Genomic DNA, 20,000 nt, shown 5'->3' with positions numbered 1-20,000 from the left:
GTCATCGAAGCACCGCTGCCTTAGATCAACTAGCTTGGACTCGCAAAGCCTTTGGGCAAGGATCTTATGTAAGTGCCTCACGACCACGGAGGTAATAGAGATCGGACGGAAATCCCCCGGCAGGGAGCACTCCCCCCTCTTCGGGATGAAAACCGTCCGACTCACCAGCATCGATGCTGGGAAACCTCCGCATTGCAGCACGATGTTGAAGAGGAGAGCTTTGATAGAAGCTGGTATCGCTCTCCATATCCGTACGCCGATGCCGTCTAATCCGGGGGCCGAGTTGAGGGGCAGGTTGATGGCTGCCGCCTCCTCACAGGAGACTGGAGACCAGGTGCCACTAAGCTCCGCTTTCGGTGGAAGACGCGGAGCCGGTGCGACAGGAGCGGACTCCTGCGTTACAAACGGGCCCCAGTGCGCGGCCATCTGCCGCACACCGGGAACCACGTCCGCCTCAGTGGCACCATCCAGAATCTCCTTGGCCGCGCGCGACATGCTCGAACGGAAGAGGCGCTGGACGCGCGCATACTCCGCTCGGCGGCGCGCTTTCCTACCCGGATTGACGACACGGTTTTGTACGGGCGGTCGCACACGAGGAGGCGTCGGAGGGAACACACTCGATACCCACGGGCCTAGGTCCTCGACACTCCGCTGGCCATCCAGAATTCCTGATCCGATCTGGATCAGGATATGGGACTTCCATCCCTGGATGGCCTCCACAACCGGGATGAGCGCGCGTATAGCACCGGCAAAACTGCCGTACGCATCACCCCAGCCGGGAGAAGATGGAGAGAAGCGGAGGCGAGCCGGGCGACCCGTGGGGAGAGATGGCGATAGATCGAGGGGAGGCGGGAGGACTGGAGCCACCGGCCGAGAGAAACGAGCTCTCGCTCGATGATGCGGCTGCCAGATCCTCCAGTGCAGCCGCGACGAGGCGCTGGTAACCGCCGTTCTTACGCATCCCCTTGATGGCATCAAGGGTGCGATTCGGAACGACGGCTAACAGATGTTGATTCATAAACCTAACGCCTCGATTCGCGGCAAGCGCCTCCTCTCTCGCCATCATGCGCTTCTCTTCGTCGCTCCATTGGCGGTTAACCCTCTCGACGTTAACCTCCTCGTTGACGATGGCCTCGTGTGCACGTCGGCGATGGAGGCCGAGTCCGGTCTTCGTGGTGAACGCACGATCACAATGTGGGCATGGGAATTGCGGGGCTTGCGGGGAAGCAGGGACAGGGGCAGCGGGTGTTGGGCGGCGTCGTGGCCCAGCGGGCGGCCGACGAGAAGGGCCTGGAGAGGGGTCAGGGGAGGGTGGCGATGGGACGACAGGACCGGCGGCCCGAGGCTGCCGCCGGAGATTATATTAAAATATAAATAAATATAATGATCTTATTGTTTTAGTCTCAAAATTTAAGTCGCATTGGAGGATGTACCGTTAAAGAAATCGTTCGAAGAATTATGTATCGCATTTTTACCAACGAAGTTGGTATGTCCTACTCATGGGAAGGGGCAAAGAAAAAGAAAGTTTTCAAACATTTAGCTGTGGCGTCTGTAATTCTCTGTAAGTTATTTTTATAATTTTTATTTATTAAATTATGTTTTAAAGTTTTTGTTTTTTCCAATTTTTTTTAACAAAAATAAATAATAAAGTGTTTTTAAATAAAAATATATTAAATAATATTGCTTAATGTTTTAAAAACAAGAAAACAAAAATATTTAAAATATTGTTTAAAAATATCATCATATGTATATTCATAAAAGTTGTAATCTTTGTTACTTATTTAGACATGTAAATTCTTTGAGTACATTTTATTATATATTTGTTGTATATGCATACATATATCAATATTTTTTTTATAAATTTGTATAATATTATGTACAATTATGTGTGTGTGTGTATGTATGTATGTATACACATATAAATATATTTTTTATAATATCTTGTGAAAATATTTAAATAATTACATAAAAATAAATTAAATTTTACAGCTGCTGTACGTCTTAATAAAAATACTCAAGAGTGTACAGATTCAGAAATAATAGGCTTTATAAAAGCGTGGCTTGTAAGGAGTAAGGATCGCTTTAATAATAATAAAGACAAAAATATAGCTCTTCAAATAGTTGAAGCAATTGAAGAGTCAACTAATCAGCAATGAAACAGAAATATATAATAGCGTTTTCGAGCGAGACGCATTTTGATCGCTCCGGGAGCGAATTATGTCATTGACCAATTATATCATTTCATTTTTTTTTGGAGAAATGGCTGTGATTGATCAATGCCGTCATAATTCGCTTCCAAAGCGATCAAAACCCGTCTCGCTCGAAAATGCTATAAGATTCAAGATTCGAAATATTTTTAAGTTTTCAGTTTTACTCCACGTTTGAGATTATGCACTTATGTGTGTATATTATATTTAAAGCCCCTCGATAGTCACCGTAAAACTCTGAGTTGACGATGCCGACATTATAGTTCTGTTTCCTTTCTCTCTTATGTACTGTATAGTTTTGTTTCTTTCTTTAAGAGAGAATGACAGTGAAAAATTCTTGCGTGCCATTTCGTAATTATTAGGTTTACGCTAGTATTGCGACGTGTCATATATTCATGAGACCCGTAAGATTGTCCGGAAACTGAACTGTGTAAGAAATATATTACGTGAAAGGAACATTGATTTTCCTTTCAACAGTTGTCAAACTACAAGTTTTTCTGCATTTTTTGACCTTGTTTCACACTCATTTTTCAGTTATTTATGACGTGTCAAGAGAGCAGGTCAGTTTTCGGACAATCTTTCAAGTATGCTAAAGCGATCAGTAGCGTTATTTTGTTCAAACATGTTTTTATCTAAAAATGGCACGCAAGAATTTTCGACGTGTCATTTCTCGCTTCTGATGTCATGAATCCAATATGACCGCGGTGACTACTGAGGAGCCTTAATATATTTAACATAGTGTAAATTTACGTTTTTATATTATATTTAGAATAGGATTAGATAAACATTATGTCTTTAAATTTTTGTGTTTAATATATTCTGTCGGGTTACAATTCTATTCTATTAAGTTACAATACTAAATTAAAAATATAGTATAAAGAAAAATTTATATATTTAATTATGTATTATGATAAAACAGAAAGAAGAAAAGTGCAAATAATAATGCTAGTCTGTATTATTTTATAAAACAAAAGAAAGAAAGGTGCAATTTTTTTTAATTTTATGAAATAGATTTTAAAATACATCTGTTATTAACACACACATTATATTTATATTATGTATTCATATATATTTGTATTAATTATTAATACGTTTAATTTGTTTAAAAAAACACATATTGCATCGTATAAATATACTCGGCTGTTTATATATGTAAAATTATATATATTTAATTATATATATATAATTTATTATTAATTATAGTGTTTTTTATTGCAAACTTGTCTTTTTTTAATAGATTGTTGTATTAACTCTTTCCCTTTAATATATCATTCCACATGACTTTATATGTATACACACACATATGTAATAATGTCTATATACATGTATGACACATATGACTCATTCAACTAAATAAAACTACTATTGTATATTTATATCTATAACATAAAATCATTATAAAAGGCGATTTTTGGCGATCCTTTGGTATATATACCAAAAGATCGCTAAAAATCGCCTAAAATAAAAGATATATTCTATATGTTCACATGTGCACATTCATATAATATAGACAAACTCACACGTATTACACTAGGCGGATCAAAAGTGCCTTTTTGTATAAATTTTGTATCGAAACACACATCATATGCATTTTTTAAATATAATATATTATGTATATACTATATATGTAGCTGAAATAATGTACATAGAAGATTCAAAATGTGTTATGTGTGTGTGTGTGTGTACGTGCGCGCGCGCGTAATTAGTATAGTTTATGTATTGTATACTCTGTATATACATTCTTTATATACAGGGTTTTTCCGGAAAGTAATGCGTCGCATTTTTTTAAAAAAGAATTTATTGATCGCATAGGTAAAACAACTTAAAATTGTTCGAAGTATGACCCTTCTGCGTCAATACATTTTTGCCAACGCGATTTCCATGCGTCATAAGATTTCTGGAACTTCTTGACTGGGATGCTGTTCAGGGAGGCCGTCGAAGTAGCTTGTACGTTGTCAACCGACTCGAGCTGTTGTCCTTTGAGCTCCCTTTTCAGCCGAGGAAATAAAAAAAAGTCCGCCGGAAATTGGGATTATCTGCACAGAGTTGCTTGAGTTCTTCACAAACTTCCACTCGGTGTTGCTTTTGCGCATCGGTCAACACTCTGGGCACAAGTTTTGCGCAAATCTTCCGCATGGCCAAGTCTTCCGATACAATCTCGTGAACAATCGTTTTCGGCAAGTTCAATAATTCCGACATTAAGCGAACATTCATTCGACGATCTGAATTCAATAATTGGCGCACACGAGTCACATTGTCGTCCGTTCGCGATGTTGACGGGCGTCCTGCGCGGGCCTCGTCGGCGACCTCCTTCCGACCTTCTCTAAACATCTTGTGCCATCTGTTTGACTGCGATTTGGAAAGGCAATCGTCCCCGAAAACTTTCTTGAGCATTTCAAAAGTTTCCAGCGGCGTCTTGTCCAGCTTCACGCAAAACTTTATCGCATAGCGTTGCTCTATCGTTCTCTCCATCACAAGTTCGACGCGACCACTAAGCAGAGGTTCACAGAATAAGCCGTCCTAACCCTCCAAGCGCATGGAAACAATTGAGCGACCTACCGTTGGAAAGCTAAGGGTACCCCCCTTCCTCCCCAACCGGTCCCATCGCTCTGCGATGTATAGTCGCGTCACAAAAAAATGCGACGCATTACTTTCCGGACCAACCCTGTATATATATATATATATATATATATATATAGCTTGTATCACATATCATACCAGTAACAGCAATGCCTAATACATGAATTTATGTGCATATTATATGCTTCAATTTGTGCATTACATCATGTGTTAAAACATTCCTATCTCTTTTTACATAAACTGTATTCTGATATTCATTGTCATTACTGAAAATCTATAGTATATGTGATGTTTCAGTGAATATCAGAACGTAGTTTATTTAACAAACACAGGGATAGATACATGGATTTATGCATATATTGGAGTATATATATGTATGTGCATAAATTCATGCGTTAAGACATTGCTGTCCCTGATATTGTACATGCTATATATAAAGAATGTATGTACATAATATATAAATACATAAACTGTACTAATCATGCACATATGTATATACTCTGCATCTTCTATGTACATTATTACATTTACATATACATTTCAAATTCGATGTATCTACATGCATAAAAAAAGTATATACAAAAAATATACATAAATACATATACATAAAATGTACATAAATATACATCTAGGTGCATTAACCCTGTTTAATTTTCATATACATTTCACGTTTTCTGCATGTATACTGTATCAAGAAAGTATATACATGGAATATATATGTATGTGATATGTACATGTTACATATAATAATATAATGTATGTACAGAATATACATATCATATACGTATGTATATATTTTGAACCTTCTATGTACATTAATCCGGTTTCATTTGCGCATACATTTTACATTTAATGTATGTATATTACATTAAAAAAGTATATACCTAGAATATGCAATATACATAAATGTATGTACAATGTATGTACCCAGTATATTTTTACTATCTAACGTATGTACAAATGTGTATATATATGATATGTACATGTTACATATAATAATATTGCATGTACAGAATATACATACATACAATGTACATATCATATGCATATGTATATACTTTGAACCTTCTATGTACATTAACCTGGTTTCACTTGCGCATACATTTCACATTCATTGTATGTATATTACATCAAAAAGTATATACCTGGAATATACAATATACGTAAATGTATGTACAATGTATGTACTAAGAATATTTAAATGTTTTGTGGGTATTACCATGAAAAGTAACTGTGATATTTTATTCAAGGTGCAAGTTCACATTGAATATACATAACATATAAGTAAAACTGATTACAATTTGATTTTAGAAAATAAGTGCGATATGTTATTCTTAGTGCACAAAATATAATAGTTGTTTATAGAGATTTGATTTGAAATTCATACTAGCCCGTACAATGAAAAATAATTGCTCGTAATTCCAGAGTACCAATTTGTTAATGACTCAGAAAAATAACATGGCGGCCTGCTTTCAAAAAACTTTCGATGAGTAGAATAAATAATTGAAATAAGAGTTGTGAAAATTGTATAAATTAAAAACCTCCAATCTTTCTTTAGTAAAATTTCGAAATTTCGTATCAACTTCCGATATATGTATTTTCGATTCTTATCACATAACTTTGTATAAGTAACAATTTATGCAATATAGTTCAAAATAATTGAAATATATGGTATATATGTACATATATAAAATATATAATTATATTATAGTATACATATATATATATATTTTATTTAATCATATATGTAAATGTTTGTATAATTGTAATAATTTTTAACGATACATTGCACATTTATTTCAATTGCAACAGAATGAATTTATATTTTTGTATGAATATTGAAAATAAAGAATGGGCCCCTCCATCGCCCATTCTCGTGAGAACGCAACCATATATTTTTCTTTGTCTCTCCGATTTTAACACGACATACATATTTCTGTCTGATAATTTTTTTCTGGATGATACTTTTTAAAATGTCATGAAGCCTAGGTCAAATTAGAAACTTATTGCACTCGTTTTAATGCAGCGCTTACAGCAGCTTTTATAAAGCGCCAGAGCAGCCGATATTTTATTTTGGCGCTTACGGCAACTTTTATACAGCGCTAGAAACAGTTGATGTTTTAATGTAGCGTTTACGGCAGCCTTTATACAGCGTCAGAGCAGCCGATGTTTTATTTCGGCGCTTACGGCAGCCTTTATACAGCGCCATTATTTAATCTGTTCTAAAAACAATATGTATGCCCCTTGTGCTCCTTTGGGCCATTTTTTCTTGAACACTTCCATATCATTAGAGTAATACCATTCCGATTTTGTGTCAGCTCTCAACATACACGTGTAGTGACCACGATTCATTTCTTCACCTTCGTGAAATATAGCGCTTATTACCTTGTACTTTTTTTATTAATCGTGATATTACTCGTCGGCACGGCGTTAATCCGATTGTTGATAATTTTTTTAAAAGCACCGATTACAAAAGTATATAAATTGAGCTGTATTACTACGACGGATAAAGTTGATTCGATTACGGTTTTCCTTTTCAACACGGTACCCTTACATTCGTTACAATTGCCGTTTATCGTTTCCCATTTAGAAAATTCTACATTAATCAAACTTTGTAGAGTGACACCTTTTTTCCTTTTTAATGTCGAATGTATAGGTAATATTAACAAACTACTGCTTTCCAGCTTAGTTACATTGTAATTACATTTGACATTCGAGCAACATGTTACGTGCTTTAATTCGAGTTCTAATACATCATTGATGTCGGAATACGTCGACATTAGAGCCGTAAAAAATTCCGAAACATCTTGTTGTGTTCGTTCTTCGAAGCGTTTTCCGACAGATCTTCTAACCGCTTGAATGTTGCAATATTTACGTTCACCATACGCGCAGATAGCATCAGTCAATGCATTCGATGCTTTATTTTTCAGTATTTGTTGCCTAATACGTACGCAATAAAACGCACATTGTAATATTACATTAGCGTAACACGAAACAGCATCGTTATTGCAAAGGCCATATATTTTCCACGTAACTATACTTTCTGGTTCCTCACAATCATAATTCTGCACATCATCAATGATATTAGGGATAGCCCATCGACGATCGTACATTTTCACAACCTTTTTCTCGGACGGATTGATTTGTGGCAGTTCAGATTTGAATATAGATCTCAGTCGATTATATTCTACAATGGCTCTCGAGTTTGCTTTAACTGATGCTGGATTGAAATTTATCAAATATAGGCCTTCCAATTTACTTACTCGTGACAAACCTACATAGGCTTGACCATCACTTAATACAGTCGTTCCTAAATCCATCATTGCATTGTTACATGTAATTCCTTGACTTTTGTGTATAGTTATTCCATAACTGAGAGACAATGAAATTGTTTCCGATGTACCACTAATTTGTGGAATACTTCAAATTTAATATCTACTTTCGTTATTGCGATTTCTTTGTTATCCGAAATAACTATTTTGATGGAATCAATACGATTGCCGTCAGCAGAGCGATTAACTGCAACTACATTGCCTATCGTTCCATTGACAAGTCCCAAAGTTACGTCAATGTTTCATCGAATCATCACTTTAGCGCCAATTTTAATCGCTATTACTCTTTCAATGCCAGCTGTTTCAGACACTTTATCATCTTTGTCTTCTAAAATTTTATGCCCCTTTTTTTTATTGCTGGAGCACAGTCGACATCATCTTCTGCTATCAGTAGAATTTCATCGCTGTCGATTTTATCGAGCATTGCTGTGTTCAAAACCTTGCACAATCAACACGTAGGCAATAAACAAATTGTATCAATCGGTAATTGATTCATATAAGTGCAAAGTTCATTCAATCTTTCGTCGCAACTACTTTCTTTAAAATTGATTTTTCTAGACTGAAGAACATTGATGTCAGAATCCGTTACTAAACCTATTCGTATTCTAGAAAGTATATCACGATATGTATTATCGCATCTTTGTCGCATATTAATCAAAAGTTCGTCATACTCGAACAATCTCCACAAATCACATCCACCCATGGTACCTAAATACTTCTGAATCTCTGATCGAGACATTTTAACAAACGAAAATTGTCCTTTTACAGGAGGAAGCTGCAACAAGTCCCCAAACAGGAGAATGTGTTTTCTGCCAAAGAAACCATCATCTGTATCTGTCATATCAAAGATTTCACATAATCGTAGTGTATAAACTTTCACTTGAAAACGATTTACGTACTATCCGTTATAAACCGAACTGTTACTTTAGCTGGAGACGTCGGAATGTTGAGACTCGAGAAAAGGAAAGGTTTCGATAAATTCGTTCTTTATTAAGAGAAACGCTCTCGACAAGAATCCAATACAGACTGACTGTTCTGACCGACAATGTATATCGAAGGATACAACTCGATAATATTTTGGTTCGGAGGAGGGGTATCAGCTTGCCTTGCGTGTTTGTGAGATCGAGCGCGTGTATGTAAGTACACGTGATACAGTAGCGGTATGGCACAAGGGGAATGACAGACAGATTTCAATTTTTTGTCCAAACATTCCGCCCGCCTTGTCAAGACCATAATGACAACTAAACGTCAGTCGAGTTCCTTTGATTCTCACTGTTTTGTAACGTTCGGTAAAAGGCACAATTTTACGATCGGTCGCTTTAGAGTAGTGGTAGCAGTTTTTACTGTAGCTACTCTGACTAGTCCGTCTGAGCCGGGATGCGTTTCGATTATCCGCGCGAGGGGCCATTTGGTCGGAGGGAAGCGTTCGTCCTTGACTATTACTAGGCTGCCCTCTTGAAACTTTTCTTGTTTTCGATGCCACTTGGATGATGTCTGGAGCTCGTGTAGATATTCCGACGACCAACGTCGCCAAAATGATTCTGTCATTTGACGAAGCATTTGTAATCGTGATAGTCGATTTTGAGGTAGATCGATGAGGGATGGTTCAGGAACGGCTGTGAGAGAGTTCCCGACGAGGAAGTGTCCTGGTGTTAAGGCGACGGAGTCAGAAGGATCGTCTGAGAGGGCCGAGAGCGGGCGCGAATTCAAGATTGCTTCGATTTGAATCAATAGTGTTGACAATTCTTCATAGGTGAGCAGGGTCTCGCCGATCACTCGACGGAGGTGATGTTTGACGGATTTTACTCCGGCCTCCCATTTTCCGCCAAAATGTGGAGCCGAAGGAGGGTTAAAGCTCCACTTTACTTCATCGTTGGCGAGAATGTTAGCAATGTGAGCCCATTCCTTAGAGGAAGCGGTGAACAATTTTTTTCAACTCGGAAGCTGCGCCGACGAAATTGGTCCCACAGTCGCTCGTGATTGTTGAGCATAGGCCTCTTCGTCCGGTGAATCGTTTGTAAGCAGCTAGAAATCCATCAGTTGAGTAGTCGGTAGCTACTTCTAGATGAACAGCTGAAGTACTAAAACAAACAAAAATTATGAAGTATCCCTTGACTGTCTTCGCTCCGCGTCCGCGGAATGACTTTAGAGTCAAAGGACCGGCATAATCGACTCCGGTATTGAAGAATGGTCGACATGGAGTGACACGAGAAGCTGGAAGTTGTCCGATGAGTTGTTGACTGGCGGCGGCGCGATGACGGGCACACGTAATACAGTTATGGATGAATGAGCGAATAGGAGTTCGTCCACCGATAATCCAAAACTTATGCCGTATTAACGATAACGTCAGCTGCGGTCCGCCGTGTAATGAGCGCCTGTGATAGTAATCAATTATGAGCGTTGTTAGTCGAGAATCTCGTGGTAAGATGAGCGGATGTTTTTCTGATGGCTCCAGTTGAGAGAAGTGAAGTCTTCCACGTAGCCTGAGATGTCCGGTTTCGTCTAGGACAGGAGAGAGCTTCAGTAGGGAACTTGAGGGAGAGAGTTGCTTGTTGTTTCTCAATGTTCGGAATTCTTTCGAAAAGTAGGCTTGTTGAGTTAATTTTACCCACAGTAGTAATGCGGATTCTAACTCGGAAGGCGTCAGGACCGCTTGATGTGGTCTATGTGCTGTGGATTTTCGGAAGCGCTCAAACGCCCGTAGGAGCCAGGCTGTGGTGCGTAGAAGCGAGGTGAGCGAAGAGTATCTTTCGATGAGATCTCCGAGGTCAACTTCTGGTTTTTCGTTAGCGAGGGTACAAGAGACAGGACGCTCTTCTAGATTTATTGTTGATTCGATCTTTGGAGTCAGGGATGGCCAAGATGAAGAGTGATGTTGTAGCCAAGAGGGTCCCTTCCACCAGAGCTGAGCATGCGGAAGCGAGTGGGGAGGTATTCCTCGAGATGCTAGGTCCGCTGGGTTTTCCGTTCCGGAGACATGATGCCAGCGAGAATTCGAGAGCTCTTGAATGAAAGAGACTCGATTCTGAACGAAATCTTTCCAACGTGATGGGTGACCTTTGATCCATGTTAGAGCGACCGTAGAGTCGATCCAGAGATGAGTTGACGTGTGATGAATTTGGAGCACGTTGCGAATTTTGAATACTAGTCGGACGAGGATTACGGCAGCTGAGAGCTCGAGGCGCGGAATCGTCATGCGTTTCAGAGGTGCTACTTTGGTTTTGGCGCTGATAAGGGTGACATAGATGTCGTCGAATTCGTTTATGACGCGCAGATAGACCACAGCAGCGATGGCGTTCTGTGATGCATCTGAGAATCCGTGGAGTTCGATCGCGAGGGATGACGTAGTTATGCCGACCCAGCGTGGGATTGAGATCGTTGTCACGTTTTCGAGTTGTTGAGTGAAATTGATCCAGCGCGATTTGAGGTTTTCGGGAAGCTCTTCATCCCAATCAAGGCGAATTGCCCAGAGCTCTTGCATGAACATCTTAGCGACAATGACGATTGGCGCCAGCCATCCGAGCGGATCGAACATGCTCGCAGTGAAGGAGAGCACTGACCGCTTCGTCAGGGATCCAGCTGGTGGTGGCGATGGTGCTGAGAACACGAAGCGATCGGATTGTTGATGCCATTGTACACCGAGTGTATGATGTATCGTTCGATCGTCGACTGAGAGGATTGGAGATGACGCTTGATCTTGATGAGGAATGTCAGCTAGAACTTCAGGGTCGTTGGAGATCCATTTTCTGAGATGGAACCCGCCAGCTATGAGGGATTCGTTTAGTTGGTTGATCTGTGTTTTAGCTTCAGATATACTTGATGCGCCGGAGAGAACGTCGTCCACATAGGTATCGCGGCGTAAGATTTCGGCAGCAAGCGCCCGCGGAGAATCTGATTCGAAAGCGAGTTGCTGCAGGCAACGCAGAGCGAGATACGGAGCACACGCGAGACCGTATGTTACTGTGCACAGATGATATTCTTGCGGAGTCTCACTCGGGTCGTTTCGCCAAAGGATTTTTTGTAGTGGCCAGTCGTCTTCGTGAACGCGAATTTGACGATACATTTTTTCGATGTCAGCTGCGAACACGTATTGATGTCTGCGCCATCGAATGAGAATGTCTGAGAGATCGGTTTGCAGTTTCGGACCGACATGAAGCACGTCATTTAGTGAAAAACCGAGAGTCGTTTTCTGCAAACCGTTGAACACTACGCGTAGTTTCGTTGTCGCGCTAGTTTCGCGAGTAACGTCGCGATGCGGCAGGAAGAACTCGCGTTGGTGACACTTTTCGGATGAGTTGTGAATCCGCATGTGATCGAGATCGTGGTATTCGCGTAAAAAGTCGCTGTAAGCTGATTTGAGGGACGGATTCGAGTTGAACCGGCGTTCCATTCGGAGGAGAGCGTTCTGAGCGAACGTGCGAGAGTCACCAAAATCACTTATGTTCCTTTTGAGAGGGAGCCGAACCACGAATCGTCCTTGTATGTCGCGAGAGTGAGTCGATTCGAAATGAGTTTCGCATTGAGATTCTTCTGGCGTGAGCGGGACTTGAGGTCGAGGGATTATTTCTTCTTGAGACCAGAAGCGTTGTAAGAGATCGAGCAGTTCGGAGTCAAGCGAGCATTGCATTCCATTGAGAGAGTAGTCGTCTTCGATGGAGGCTTCACTAGTTGAAAGCGGGCCTGATAAAATCCACCCAAGAGCTGTGTTTTGAGCAATGGGTGCTCCGATAGGTCCGCGGCAAAGACCTTGTTTGAGGACTTGAGCATAAACTATTGATCCGAGTACTAGGTCAATCTTTCCGGGCGTGGCAAAGTTTGGATCCGCGAGCTGAAGATTTTGAATATGCGGCCACTGTTTATATTCGAGTTGAGCGGGTGGAATATATGCCGTCAATTTCGGTAAAACGAGAGCGTCAATTTCGAAATAGATCGATGAATCATACAGTGAGGCGATACGGAGTTGTACGATGCCGTTTGAAACGCTGTTTCGTTGAGCACCGATACCGACAATTGGGATAGCCGCGGAGCGACGCGGGAGCTTTAGTGATTGAGCAGCGGATTCAGAGATGAATGACACTTCTGATCCTTGGTCTAGTAACGCTCGAAGTTGCGATGATTGATCGTGTCGAGATAGAACTCTTACTACGGCGGTAGCTAACAGAGCAGGGGCGCGACGCCTGGTTCTTGATTGCGAGAGATGGCTTGAAGCTTGATAGTCTTGGGATTGGTTGATGTTGAGCTGGTTAGTGTGCTTTGCTTCTTGAAGAGTACTTGCGTGAGCGGTTGGTTGAGCCGCTGAGATGGACGCTGCGGGAGTTATGTTCGCGACGGTATCGCTGTTGCTGTTCGGTGCGTGAAACGTTGTGTGGTGTTGCTTTCGACAGATTCGGCAGCGTTTTGTATTGCGACATATTTTTAACTGATGAGGCCCAAGGCAATTGAAACAGAGATTCTTCAATAGGACTAACCCTCGTCGTTGGTCGTATGGCTTCTCTAGATATTTGGAACACGACGAAAGGTAGTGTCCCGCGGCGCACAACACACACTTTTGTTCCGGCGCGGTAGCGATATATGATCGTGCGCCTGAAGGTCGCGAGGTCGACGAATTTATTTGTTGTTTTCGAGGCAGCGATCTTTCGAGAGCTTCGAGCGTGTAGATGCGGCTGATTAGGAAGGTCTCGAAGTCCGCGAACGAGGGCGGATCTGTTTTGGCTCCTAGTGAGTCTTCCCATCTCTTCAGCGATTCGGCATCAAGCTTTCGAACCATTAAAAAAACGATAATGAGGTCCCACTGTTTTACGGGACAACCGAGAGTTTCGAGCGCGCCGATGGCTTCCTTAGTATCGCCAAGGAGCCGTTTGATATCGGCTGCGTTTTCTGTTTTTATTCTTCGGGTCGCGAGGAGGCACGTTAGTTGAGCGTCGATAAGAATTCGTTTATTTTCATATCAAGAGATGAGATTTTCCCACGCGCGAGTGAAGTTTTCACCAGTCATTGCGATGTTTTTTAGATGTTGTGAAGGTTCGCCAGAAAGGCTCATTTTGAGATAATGGAGTTTTTCAATTTCTGAGAGCTCGGAATTGTCTATGATAATTGACGTGAAAAGATCCCGGAAGTGACTCCACTCTGAGTAGTCGCCTGAGAACTTCGGTATGTCGATGCGCGGTAGCCGTCGAGATCGCGACCCGGTAGATGTGCTCAACGATGCTTCGGCGGCAGATATATTTTGAGGAACTGGTGGAGCTAGGCTTTCGAGGATGTTGAGCATGTAGCCGTGTGCGTCTATGAAAGCTTCTTCGCACATGGAATAGAGATCATCTTTGAAGTACGGCAGTGTCTTTTGTTCGGGGGTGATCGAGGTGAAGAGATTCTCGTCGTGAGCTTGAAATTTATCCCAATTAACCCTTAATGCTTCAATGCGACTCTGCACATTGCCGCGATTTATTCGGGACGGTCCGAGTTTTTTCAGATTTTCGACCGAACGCGTGATAAGGCCGAATAGGACGTGTTGACGTTCCATGATCTTCTCGATCGAGGCCATTATTCGGACGAATCAGTTGGGGTTCGAATAGGGATCTCACACTAAATACCCTTTTTCGGTACGGAGGTGGCGTACACTGAAACTGCACTCGCTATTTCCTTTCGGAGGTACTGATGCGACTTTTTTAATGTTCGATACGATTCTTGAGGAGTCTCAAATTTCCGGTGGATTTTCGCCGAGAAAGTCACTCGCGACGAACTTTCGGCGATCCGGCTCGAAGGACCATGTATAAACTTTCACTTGAAAACGATTTACGTACTATCCGTTATAAACCGAACTGTTACTTTAGCTGGAGACGTCGGAATGTTGAGACTCGAGAAAAGGAAAGGTTTCGATAAATTCGTTCTTTATTAAGAGAAACGCTCTCGACAAGAATCCAATACAGACTGACTGTTCTGACCGACAATGTATATCGAAGGATACAACTCGATAATATTTTGGTTCGGAGGAGGGGTATCAGCTTGCCTTGCGTGTTTGTGAGATCGAGCGCGTGTATGTAAGTACACGTGATACAGTAGCGGTATGGCACAAGGGGAATGACAGACAGATTTCAATTTTTTGTCCAAACACGTAGATTGATAAACATAAGTGTCACATTTGAAATCATGGATACTTCATCGATTATAAATAATTCGACATTCTTTAATTTGTCTCTCAAAGTTTTCAAGACCATGTCTGACAATTGCGTATATTTTGGTGTAGATTCATGACTAACGGGTAGTTGAAACATTCTATGGATTGTCAAACCATCGATATTGAATGCTGCGATACCCGTGGGAGCAGATATGGCAGTCGTTTTTTCCAAATTTATTCTGATCCAATGTTTAATCGTTTCAATTAGAAAACTTTTCCCTGTACCACCCTCGCCACTTACGTATAGTCGCAGAATCTGATTCTTATCTTGTAAAACTTGGCATACTCCATCAAAAACTTTTTTCTGGTCTTCGTTCAATTGCGACATCATTTGCGATAAATCAATCGGGTCGTCAATCTTACCAAAATCTTCCAGATCTTTCATCGCGTCGTCAGCTTCTATCGGATTACAATCCAGTTCATCGTCATCGGATTTGTCTCTGTCTGCTGTTTTCAGATCATTTTCGCGCTTCTCGATTAATTCAGCAACGTTCTCAAAAGCTTTCTGTATTTCTTCGAGCCTTTCGTGATATTTCATTACCTTCGTTAAAACAGACTCTGAATTCTTAAAGGCATCCGTGTAAGTCTCGAATGTACCTTTGAGTTCACTCAAATCTCTCCATGGTTTGAACAGAAGAAGCAGCGAGTAAAAGTATTTTTCGGGCTCAGTTTTTATATTAAATCGATAATGGTTAATTAAATAACTAACCCTTTTTTCGTTTTTTTAAAAATAAACCCGATGCCAGTTTGTAACACTTGACTTTGTCATTATTTGGCATCTGTTTCGTAATTTCCCAGAATCTGGCAAAATCGTACAAATTCAATGATTCTAATTCCTGAGGTCTATTTGGATAGTAATCATCGATGAGTGACGAACAGTAAATATTCGTAGAATTTTCATCGAGAGCTTTAATTTCATTAAATGTTTTAACTTTTCTATTTCTCACCTCATTAACATCGATCCATTTGACCACGGTATCATTATCCGTACCGTACAAGGGATTCCCTAATAGTGTATCCGCAGCTTCTAAAGCACCGCATTCTCTGTTATTTAATGAACGCATTGCAAAATTCCACAGTTTCGATGCCAAGGACTTATTCGAATCTATCACTTTAAAGTCTGTATTGCATTTTTCCGACTTTGTCGTGTATTTTGTTAAATATGAGTTTAAAAACTCTGATTTTTCTCTAATAAATTGTATGTCCATATTTCCCTCCCAGGCTAATTTGATAGCCGGATTATAATCATTTATAAACCTTTCCGACTCCTTGCGAGGAAGATCGTACAATCTGCTCTTACTGCGTAAATTTTTGCTACCGACTATCGAAGTGATAACGTCTCTTAAAACGAAATTCTCAGTAACTGGCCGAGGAAAATCAAACCGACACTTTCTGTATATATTAGTTTCCGTTTTTTTCGTACGCATGCAACACGAGTTATGTTAATGATTCTGATCACTTATTACCGTATCGTACAACGTTGGCGAAACATTTTCATCTGGAATTTCACACGTTACGTATTTTTGAATAAACGTAGCAACTTCTTCATCCGGCGATTTTCCTAATACTGGAGCATCTTTTATCCAAATCATACAATGCATGTGCTGGATACTTCTACGTTGATATTCCAGTCGCCAGAAGTAATGAATAACCTTTCCTATAGGATTATCGGACGAACAAATAAAATTAATCATGGCTTTGAATTTTATGCACATGAATCTAGAAGTACTTACAGGATCGTATGCGATTAGTTCGTTGATGCCTAACTTCTCTTTCAAAAACTTCCAAAAAATAACTGTTGTAGTTCATCAGGAAATGGTGATAGAGATTCCAATATAACTTTTCCATGACTACAACAATCATTGAATGAATTACATTTATTATAAACTTTTTCAGCGTGAAAATGTTTTGCTTTACAATATTTGCACTCTACTTCCATTTTTCCTATGTAATGTTGATTTATATTATGATAATTTATGTTTTGAAATCCTTTATAATTGGCTCGACAATTTTGCATTTTTCTTTTATCTGTGATATTTTGTAATTGTATATTATCAATTTCGGAAAAATTATCATTTATATTTACTGAAATTAATTGACTTGAATCTGTAGTATTTTCAACACTTGTAAGTGTACTTTGTTCATGGTTGACAGTTTTTTTAATTATATTAACATTATCGTTATCAAGTTTTGAATTTGAAGTTATCAAAGAACTATTGCTCGATAACTTTGATATGCAGTTGTTAATTGTAGTAACAGAATTGCTCAAAGTCGACGTTGTAATAACACATTTTATTACTGATGAAGCAAGATAAATATTGTTTGTGACCAAAGGATTTTGCGATTTAGACACTGCAACTGATGAACTATTATTTAATAAATTTCTTGATTCACAAACTTTAGATGACTCAGCTATATTGTTTGTTGCATTTTCTTTTTTTCTCTCGCGGTATTTTTGTTGATTTAAAGCCTTTCGTTCTCTCTTTAATCGCTGAAATTCTTCTTCTTCCTCTCGAGTACGAATAGCTTTACGTTTACCCATTTTTAAATTATTTTAATTAAATCTTTTTGTTAAATGTTTACACAGATCAATAAAATTTAAATATTATAAAATGTAACGAATATAAATGTATATACAAACAAAATATTTGTTTATATAAATTTTAAATTAATTTTTAGTTAATAAATTTGTAGTTAATAAATTAAATAACAGACTATTATATAATTTTATTAAATTTTATTTAAATGAAAATAGCACACTGATGATTTAAAATTAAATAAAATATTACATAAAATAACTGTTTTTTTTTATTTTACACAGTTGTTAAATTATAAATTTCAATATTGCACTTACATTAAATATCAATTTAATAATAAATAACTATAACACGATAATATTAATTTAACATTCAAATAAAAATTTAATTTAATTTTATATAGCAAATATAATTGTTATGTAACAAGTATATGTATAGTGTTCTTGATAATAAAATATTTAAATGTAAATCAAACATTCATTAATTTCTTACAAATTTCAAATATCAACAATTAAAATATCAAATAATACTTGTAGTGTTACAACTATAATGTCAAATATTTATGTCAAATTTTTATCTAAATTTTCACAATTATGTCCAATTGTCAAATTACAAAAGCTGGATTGGAGCTTTGTTTTAGCCAAAAAATATAAGTGGCTACCAAACCTGAAACAAAATATTTTTATTAGCTTATTTATTATTTACATATATTAGCTTATTTATTATTTATATATATTATATTAGCTTATTTATTATTTATATATATTTGTCTTATTATGTGAAATATTTATTATTAATTCAAATAAAAAATAAAATAATACCTGAATATGCTATATTTTGCTCATATATATTCAGTTGGATCATATATATTCAACGATAAAAATCAAATATCAATCCACTGTAAAAAAAAATTAAAATTATATTAACACATAAAACTATTTAAAATTATTATTTTATCTTTCAAACAAATAAATTTTTATATTATCTATATGTATATGACAATGTATTTAATAGGTATATATTATATATTATCAATTGATATTATTTTGTATTTTCAGCAAATATTTTGGCAGTGATATCATTTCTTTTCAAGAATATAGTAACAAATATATTATATAAAAAATATATGAAATGGTAATACACATTTGATCTTAAGTGTAGTTATAAAGAAAATCTCAAAGTCAACTTTAAAATTTTAAATGAAAACCCACATTTTTATTTGATATTTTTTTATACCTTATCTCGAGAGCTTTTCAAAATATTACAAAAAAATATTTTTTTATTAAATACTTTTTTTTAGTTATAATATTTTAAACAGTATTTTGACATAAATTACAAAATATCTCGTGAAATGTTTAATTTTGTGTAATTTTAACATTTTATATATACATAATATTATATACATCGTATACTTAATATTTTATGCACATGAGACAAATCAATTAATGTAAATAAAATATAGTTTTTTCTTTAAGACAACTATATATATATAATTGTACCTATCCCATCCTTTTTATACTATATCTTGTATAAATTTTATACAAACTAATTAATATAAATTTTACATAAATTTTTTAAAAACTACATACAATATTAAATTTATATAAAATTTATATACATTGTTCAATACTGGTTTTATATATATAAACTATACACGTACACACGCACGCACGCATGCACGCACGATTTGAAATGGAATACCTCATATATATACTACATATAATATATATATATATATATATATATATTATATATATATATAAGATATATATATATATATATATATTATATATATATATTATATTATATATATATATATATACTTAAATATATTTAAATTTTCCAATACTCAGCATATGTATTTTAAAGTTATATATTTACATAATCAATTATTAGAATATAACAGTATTTATATTTTTAAATGCGATTTTGTATTTTCTTTAATGATCTTATGATATATTATATTTCCAAATAATTACCCTTATTGTTCTTATATCTGTCACTTCATATATTATTGAAACAAATAATTTCTTTGGCTGCTCGACGAGAAATTTTCAAGAATTTTTAAGAATTCTTTTAAGGTGTAACGATATCTATAACCTTTTAAGTTGTCACACACAATAGAATATAGTAGTGTTTCACCACTAATATATTTTACATTTGTTGTCCA

General features: G+C 37.5%; 2 protein-coding genes across 2 annotated transcripts; both read right to left on the bottom strand.

Annotated features, from left to right (window-relative positions):
• Positions 1-10,025: 10,025 nt before the first annotated feature.
• Positions 10,026-13,886, bottom strand: LOC114938844 (uncharacterized). The gene has a single exon (XM_085489105.1). The coding sequence runs from the start codon at positions 13,884-13,886 to the stop codon at positions 10,026-10,028; it is 3,861 nt and encodes a 1,286-aa protein (XP_085345231.1).
• A 180-nt stretch (positions 13,887-14,066) lies between these two features.
• LOC114938843 (uncharacterized) lies at positions 14,067-14,660 on the bottom strand. Its single transcript, XM_085489104.1, has one exon. It carries the CDS (start codon positions 14,658-14,660, stop codon positions 14,067-14,069), a length of 594 nt encoding a protein of 197 aa, XP_085345230.1.
• Positions 14,661-20,000: the final 5,340 nt, after the last annotated feature.

Source organism: Nylanderia fulva, unplaced genomic scaffold (genome assembly GCF_048542155.1).
Source record: "Nylanderia fulva isolate GAGA-0341 unplaced genomic scaffold, ASM4854215v1 Scaffold797, whole genome shotgun sequence".
Classification (NCBI taxonomy): Eukaryota; Metazoa; Arthropoda; class Insecta; order Hymenoptera; family Formicidae; genus Nylanderia; species Nylanderia fulva.
Note: the sequence above shows the minus strand (reverse complement) of the source record. Positions and strands in the feature narration are given on the sequence as shown.

Bases quoted from the DNA above. Each gene is read 5' to 3' on its own strand.
- LOC114938843 (XM_085489104.1), bottom strand. From the start codon at position 14,660: ATGGCCTCGATCGAGAAGATCATGGAACGTCAACACGTCCTATTCGGC.
- LOC114938844 (XM_085489105.1), bottom strand. From the start codon at position 13,886: ATGGTTCGAAAGCTTGATGCCGAATCGCTGAAGAGATGGGAAGACTCA.